Source organism: Botryllus schlosseri, chromosome 2, assembly GCF_051294905.1.
Source record: "Botryllus schlosseri isolate E-star chromosome 2, Bs_hap1, whole genome shotgun sequence".
NCBI classification, from domain to species: Eukaryota; Metazoa; Chordata; class Ascidiacea; order Stolidobranchia; family Styelidae; genus Botryllus; species Botryllus schlosseri.
The window spans coordinates 27,031,003-27,038,780 of record NC_137237.1 but is presented as its reverse complement, the minus strand read 5'-3'; the positions used below and the strand labels follow the sequence as shown (position 1 = coordinate 27,038,780).

At 42.8% G+C, this 7,778-nt stretch overlaps 4 protein-coding genes across 5 annotated transcripts in view; 3 read left to right on the top strand and 1 right to left on the bottom strand.

Annotated features, from left to right (window-relative positions):
- LOC145457410 (cilia- and flagella-associated protein 144-like) overlaps positions 1-7,778 on the bottom strand; it is a 203,074-nt gene that overhangs the window by 91,265 nt on the left and 104,031 nt on the right. The gene's annotated exons all lie outside the window — the stretch shown is intronic.
- Positions 1-7,778, top strand: part of LOC145457428 (uncharacterized) — a 502,676-nt gene that overhangs the window by 423,731 nt on the left and 71,167 nt on the right. The gene's annotated exons all lie outside the window — the stretch shown is intronic.
- LOC145434332 (uncharacterized) lies at positions 1,705-4,052 on the top strand. 2 transcript variants are annotated; one of them, XM_080311695.1, is made up of 7 exons: positions 1,705-2,042; positions 2,115-2,239; positions 2,454-2,595; positions 2,819-2,927; positions 3,141-3,265; positions 3,325-3,421; positions 3,490-4,052. In XM_080311695.1, the coding sequence occupies exons 1-7, from the start codon at positions 1,861-1,863 to the stop codon at positions 3,961-3,963; spliced, it is 1,254 nt and encodes a 417-aa protein (XP_080167821.1). In that variant the 5' UTR covers positions 1,705-1,860; the 3' UTR covers positions 3,964-4,052. The 2 variants fall into 2 exon arrangements, with proteins under 2 accessions (XP_080167821.1, XP_080167820.1); XM_080311694.1 differs by having other exon boundaries at positions 1,705-2,239.
- Positions 5,777-7,036, top strand: LOC145434334 (uncharacterized). Its single transcript, XM_080311696.1, has 2 exons — positions 5,777-6,026; positions 6,150-7,036. Exons 1-2 carry the CDS (start codon positions 5,777-5,779, stop codon positions 7,034-7,036), a joined length of 1,137 nt encoding a protein of 378 aa, XP_080167822.1.

Here is a 7,778-nt window from a genome sequence, read left to right as displayed (position 1 = left end):
TAAATTTCAGTAAAGTGACATATTAATGTAGCCTACATTGTACACTAGGGGTATTCAAAAATGACTTTTTTTCTCAAATCGTCCTGGCTATTTGATAAAATTGTTAGCTTATCTAATTTAGGCCCACACACACAATTTGGCTCAATTCCAACCAGTGGAAGCGGAATTATTGCCGTCGAAAAATTTGAACTATGAATAAAATAGTATTTACGGTGGAATTGAACCAAATTTGGTGAACATCGATTCTATAGACAACCCAACACTTTCAAGGGGTGAACAGAATATTTTCAAATTTTTGTTATTTATTTTTATATAATAAATCGAAACTTTCTTCTCCTGTAGCAATGCGGCTACTGGCTGGAGTTGAGCTACATTTGGTGTGTAGGCTTAAATTAGGTAACCTAACAATTTTATCAAGTAGCCAGTACGATTTGAGAAAAAAAAGTCATTTTTGAATACCCCTATTGTACACGCTAGCAACGACTCAGGCCCATTATATACCAAAATGCTAAAGTACATTCTGACTTGCAAGGGAATATAAAATTACGCCTTAACGGTCTAGGCCAGACCGGATAATGTATTCGTCGTCTGACCATTGCTGCATTGATATTGAGCATGGTGTGAAACGGGTTTCTATACTTTCTATATTCTATTACACCCATTTAACAAGTTGTACACTATACAGTAGCCAACACCCCAATCGCACGGATTTGGATTTGAAGATACTATAGACATATCAAATCAAGATGGATCCCGTACGCCTGTTAGGTCTTTGCATCAGACAACGATGTATTCTTTATATCAATTCCATTGATTGGTTGAATAAGCATCATTCATTGACTACCTGCAACTACATGTAGCGTATTTCGCTCTTGATGTTGTGTGATTGCGGGTCAAGCTCACAGCAGTGAGTCACTAAATATGCACAAACGGAAAAAGCTCGATCTTTCGAGCAAACTTTTGTAACAAAGCAAGTAAAATTTTCGAGATCGGCAAGGTGCATACTATTTTAGTGTTGATTTTTAATGCTGCCGGCGCCATGGAAAGAGTGGGCCGAAGTTGAAATGCAAAGAATCTGAACCAAATATGTTATAATGACGTGAAAAATTGTATTATTTGAAAAAGGTTCACAGCAATGTTCCCTCTAAGCCAGGGGTTGTCAAAGGGTGGGCCACAAAAGCATTTGAGGTGGGCCACCAAGCTATTTAGAAAATTTTAGAATTAATGTAAGTTTAGTTATATTTGTTATGTTAATCGCTAAAAATATATTCATATTATCTAATTATACGTAGGCTACGTAAAGCTTTTCATCTGACTCTGATGAGACATAGTGGCACGTATGGAGTCAGCATGTACGAGTCGAAAACGGGAGGGAGAAGCGGCGGCTTTTTCCACAAGCTATGACAACCTACGGCTAACAGCATCTAAATTAATTTCGGGTATATAATAACTGGAAGGTAATGCTGAAGTAACCAAGTATTCCGGCAGGATTGAATATTCTAACATCGCAACGTCAGTTGGTTCAGTGCAAGACATAGAATGCGCATTGTACATCATGCATATTAAAAAATCTTTCTCCACTTCTCTGTAGTACCCCATTCACCAATGAATTGTTTGAAGCTGACCCAGAACGATTATATTATTCCCCACAATAGTGAACTATCCCAATCACACCGTGGATGCGTAGATTTGATCATTGTAAACCTATTCACATGAGTCTCGACTTCCACTCGACAAAATCAAATGAAGCGAAGCCGATGACGTACTAGCACGCTTGAGTAGTAAAAGTCGCAGGATGTGTCGGGCGATTTTCAACTTCGGTTTTCACATGACGCGCGTGACCACAGTGGAGCTTGTGATATGATGGAGCCTCTTGATATAATTTTGTTGAGTTCTGTATATGTGATGCTGGCGTGGTTTCGGCGAAGGCAGTTGATGCGACGCTTTAGATTACGCAAATTGAGATCTTCGAGCTTACAGCGCTTGCTTTCAATGAGGACGAGCCACCTGCCACGACAGCGATGCTGTTGGAAAAAAAGAAGGTACAGGATGCTATATGATGTTGGTGTGGATTTTTCGCAAAATTTATATCCTCTTTTGCAAATAATATACAGAGTGCGAAGTTATTGGTACGATGTTGTCCCACATTATTCTGAGTATGACTGGATTGAGAACTTTCGCATGAAAAAGGAGACGTTTTATGAGATAACGGAATTAGTACGGAATGAAATGAGCCCAGGTGAGCACAATTTTGTTGAAAATACGGGCGTAAATTTGTTGATGAGTTTATAGCAGAAAAATTTAAGCACACCGATATTCACATAATGTTTATATTTGTTCCCCATGACAGTGATTATATATCATGCCCTCACATAAGTGCCGAGTTAATATGGAAAACACTTCTCCTGGTGTTGTGTCAAATGAGCAAGCGTTAAAATCTTTTTCTCGCACAGATAGTGCATCTGTTCGTCCACCAATACCTCTGGAAATGCGTGTGGCCATCGCAATCTACAAACTAGGTTCCTGCGCCGAGTACCGATCCGTTGCAAACCTGTTTGGAGTAGGGATTTCTACTGTGCAGAAGTTTGTGAAAATGTTAGTGAGTTTTATGCCAACAATCTTCTGTAGGCTCTCCAAATGTAGCTGATTGGGATGTGGGATTACAGCCTATCATCTAGGTCGAGCATTGTGCAAGTTCCTCCATCACTGTATATAGATTTGATATGTTGATGTGCCACTGCCTATGTTAGGTTGTCAAAGACTTATGAGTAGGCCTACCATATTGCTAGAAAATTATGATTTGCAATATCAATTTTAGGTTCTGCACTACCATATGCCTCAAATTACCGGACTTCATACACCCGCCATCCGATGAGGAGGCCAAGGACATAGCGCGAAGAATTGAAGTCAAATATGGTTTTCCTCAGGTACCTATTGTGCGTTTCAAATATCCCACGAAAAATATTCTATATTCTCACCATTATAACTGTGTATTGAGGATGGTGTGAACCCCTGAAATGTCTGGTTCATGTGAACGCGAACATTTTCAAAAGGTTCAATGTCAATGCGAACGTGAACCTACGATGTCTTATTGATAATTCCATCCCGACATTTTTGGGAAAACATTTTCCATTTTCTAGGTTTTCGGATGCATTGATGGAAGCCATATAGAAGTGACTGCTCCAGTAAATGGCAAGCGTGATTATCAAAATAGAAAAGGAGGAGAGTCTATTGTGTTACAAGCAGTAGTTGATGATAATTACTGGTATATTCATTGAAAATTCGACCGTTCAGAGATTTCAGATTGACATGTAATTGTTACAGTTTCTGGGATATTAACGTCACCATGCCTGGAAGTTGTCATGACGCTTTCATTTTCACAAACTCTCGACTTTACGAAAGCATGAATGTGTTACCTAGGGTACGTATCAATTTATCATGCTTTGTTGTCATCTTCATCTGTTTCATATGACGTGTTGATTTTGACAGGCTCCAGTGCAAATAAACAATGTGGAGGTTCCATTGCTGATTCTTGGAGATCCTGCTTATCCGCTATTACCATGGCTTCAGAAACCTTACACCGGGAGAAATTTGGCCCCTGCTGAAGAGTCTTTCAATGCCTATCTGAGCAGTGTCCGCATAGTAGTTGAAAATGCCTTCGGGAAGTTGAAAGAACGCTGGCGCATGATTGGGAAGAAACTGGATGCAAGAATAGACCTGGCACCTCAAATCATCGCTACATGCTGTGTTCTGCACAATATTTGCGAACGATCCCATACCCCTATTAGTGGGTGGTCTAGTGCCAATTACATTTCATCTCAAATGATGCCGAATCTGGTCCAGGCTCATGATTTGCCGTCACCCTCGCCGCAGCCACCTATTGCATCGGAAGTCCGGCGGGCGCTTACTGAACACATTGCCACAAATCTCCCGCTTAGAAGAAGCTTACGGCCGCATGTGTGATCTGGCCTTTGACGCTTCGGTGAATTTCCTCTTCTTGAGGATTGATTCGGTGAACATAATTTCAGTAGCGGGTTGTGTGGTTCCGTTCACACCGCATTGTCGTCATGTGATATATTCTATCACAGTAAATATGGCCCATCATAACGTTTGAAACTATACGATTTCGCATCTATTATTCATCTCATCGTCTAGCACAGCCTTTAGCGTTTCCTATTCTGGAGAAGTGGACTCTTACTATGTTGAGGTTTAGATCTGTTTTATCGGATCACCGTTGAAACTTTCTGGTTAAAAGAACGCTTTTTAGAAGTAGTATTTGCATTTCTCTTCAAATTCCCGGCGGTATCATACTTTGAGTTGTTCAGTCAGCGTTAGGATGCAGGACTTGGCACTTCGGAAATGTCAATTGCCTCGTGACCGAATTTACGAGTTCCAAGTCATCAAGTAACAATTAAATGACCCTATCTGATGGTTGTACGGATTGTTCACACTACTATTATGTCACTTGTGAGGGCAACCAGTCATTCACTGAGCATTGCAATTTGTTTCAATTTGTCGAGGCTTTGTATTTGATCGGCTATTTTGCTGATACTAAATTAATAACAGCATGTAGCTATATACGTACTTCCAGTTCTACTTGCGTGTGAGCGATACGTATGCTGCATATATATATATTGACGGTCTGATATACTGTTTCGTCATCAGCCAAGATGGCAAAATGTAACGACTTCTCCGTCATCATGTGGTTTGCATGCGTTGTATGTGCACCGTGACCTGCGAGAGGCACTGGTGTGGGGAGAACGTGAGAGCGGCGGCGGTGGTATGTCGGACTAAGTTTGCCTGTTTAAATTCTGTGAATACAATTACTATCTACAAGCTATCGCGGCAGTATGTCGACGGTGAGGATAACGGACCTTATGCCTTTGTATGTGGACTTCGCTACTTCGGGCGATGTAGCTGTGTGGCTTGATAAATTTGAGACTGTTGTGAAACTGCGAGGTAACAAGCCAGAAGAATATGTTCCTCTACTGTTGGGCACCGCGGCGTTCTCAGTATATAGACAATTGAGTGATGAGGATAAAAAGGAGTACAATACAGTAAAGGCTGCTCTCTTGGCAGCGTTTGGCGTCAATTGTTACGATGCGTACGGCCAGTTTCAGCGTAGGACTCTTCAAGAAGGTGAGAGTGTTGATGTTTTCGTAGCTGACCTCCAGAGACTAGCTGCTCTTGTGGGTATGGATCCTGATGCTTCAGAACCGATAGTAAAGTGCGCTTTTGTGACGGGGCTTCCGATCGATGTGGCATACCAGCTAAAATCTCTTGCTGAAATTGAGAAACTGAAAATTGGTGAATTGGTGATACGAGCTAGAATGATCTTGTCCACCAGGGTGCCTGTTGGTATGCTCTGTGCGGCTGGCACATATAAAAGGAAGACTTTTGAGTGCTTCGCTTGTGGGAAAGACGGACATATAGCACGCGAGTGCCCAAATAGAGATAAATGGAGACGTAGCTATGGCCGTGGACAGCCGCCAATATAGTGTTTCGAGTGTGGTAACCCTGGTCATATAGCTCGGTTCTGCAAGAACGGTGCTACACGGCCAATCAATCAGGGAAACGGCAATGGGGAACGGTCAGCATCGGATGGGTTCCCCAGCCACCGACAGTGAGGAAAAAGGTGCTGCCAATCATTTCTGTAAAAATATTTGGACTATCTGTAGAAGCTCTCGTTGATAGTGGTTGCCAGAGATCAGTGGTGCGAGAAGATGTGTGTAAGCAATTGGGCGTGCCAGTGAAGGGACCGAAACTAGTTGTGGAAATGTTGAATGGTGAATTAACACGTTGCCATGGTGAAGCGACAGTCAAACTAGAAATTGACAAAGTTGACCTCTGTATGGAAGTTTTAATAGCAACTCGTCTGGTTTGTGATGCAAGGATGATTCTGGGGACGGATGTGATCGAGATGATGGATGGGGTGTTTGTTGGTCCAGATCTTCGAGTACTGTTTGGTGCACTTCCCACATATGCTGCTGTCGGTGTGAGTTGTCAGGAAGAAAATGAAAAGTTGAGTGAAGAAGATGAGAAGCCGATTAAAGAAGAAGTTGTGAAGTTGAGCGAAGAAGAAGTTGAGAAGCCGATTGAAGATGAAGTTGAGAAGTTGAGTGAAGAAGAAGATGAGAAGCTGAGTGAAGAAGAAGAAGATGAGAAGTTGATTGAAGAAGAAGTGGAGAAGCTGGTAATTGATGATAAAGATTTTAACGCTATTTTTGATGGTTCAAAGTGGGTTGTAGAGTGGAAATGGACGAATGAAGAACCAACCTTGTCAAACCGTTGTCCGGGGTACGCGATTCCCCCTGAGTGCCAAGAAGAGTTCCATCATGAAGTGAATCAATGGATTCAAAACGGTTGGTTGGAAGAATACAACCCAGACGTTCATGGACGTCAAAAGGGTCTGATCCCTCTGATGGCAGTAAAACAACCAAACAAATCAAAAAAGGTGCGGCCAGTTATGGATTACCGCGAGATGAATAGTCATGTGATGAGTCATCCCGGTGCCGATGTTGTGGTGTGCCAAGAAAAACTGAGAGAATGGCGGAAGAAAGGTACACATGCATATATCTTAGATCTGCAAAAAGCATATCTGCAGATTCACATTTCAGAGCGCTTGCACACATTTCAAATTATGCAGCATGGCGGAAAGAAATACGTCATGACACGTATGGGATTTGGCCTCAATGTTGCGCCAAAAGTAATGTCAAAGATCCTGTCGGTGGTGTTGTCGCAGAGTCAAGAGATAAAACGTGGAACAGATCATTATATCGATGATATATTTGTTGATGCCAGTATCGCGGATGTGGAAACGGTGAAGACGCACTTATTACGGTATGGGCTGAGAGCAAAGGAGCCTGTCCCATTGAACGATGCACGGGTACTAGGACTGAGAGTCTCTGCGACAGCTGCGGGTTCGTATGAATGGGCCAGAGATGGAATCCTGCCGGACTCTGGTGAAGTATGGTCAAAGAGGCAGCTCTTTTCTATGTTTGGTAAACTTGTCGGTCACTACCCTGTGGCCGGCTAGCTGAGGATTGCTTGCAGTTACGTAAAGCGCCTTGCTAATGAAGTGGCGTGGGACGAAACGGTACCACATCATGTGTCACAACTAGCTGGCGAAATCCTTGCGAGGGTGAAAGAGAAAGATCCGGTGGGGGGAATTTGGCCAGCTCCTGCTGGAGGAAGGGCGCAACTTTGGTGTGATGCTAGTAACCTAGGAATTGGGTGTTGTCTGATGGTGGATGGTCATGTAGTGGAAGATGCGGCCTGGATGAGAAAGCAGGATGATGGTGCTCACATCAATGTTGCAGAATTGGAGGCTGTGGTGAAGGGACTGAATCTAGTGCTAAAATGGAGAGTAAGGAAAGTCGAGATTATTACTGATTCTGCCAGTGTTTACAACTGGGTGAGATCAATTTTGGAGGATTTGAACCGACCAAGAGTGCATGGCTTGAGTGAAATGATTGTGAGAAGAAGGTTGGGTTTGATGGCACAGTTGATTGAAGAATATGATATGAAAGTCGATATCCGTTTGGTCCCCTCTGCAAAAAACATAGCCGATGCTTTGACAAGGGTACCGCGTACTTGGTACCAGAAAGTTTGTGTGGGGGTTGCCCCGCAAAGTCAAGCGGTGGAAGATCGTGTCAAGAGGATCCACGAAAAGCATCACCTGGGAACAGATAGAACATTGTATGTAGCAGAACGCTGCTTGGGGCGGGAAGTAAGCCGGGAAACGGTTAAACAGGTGGTTGACAATTGTAACATATGTC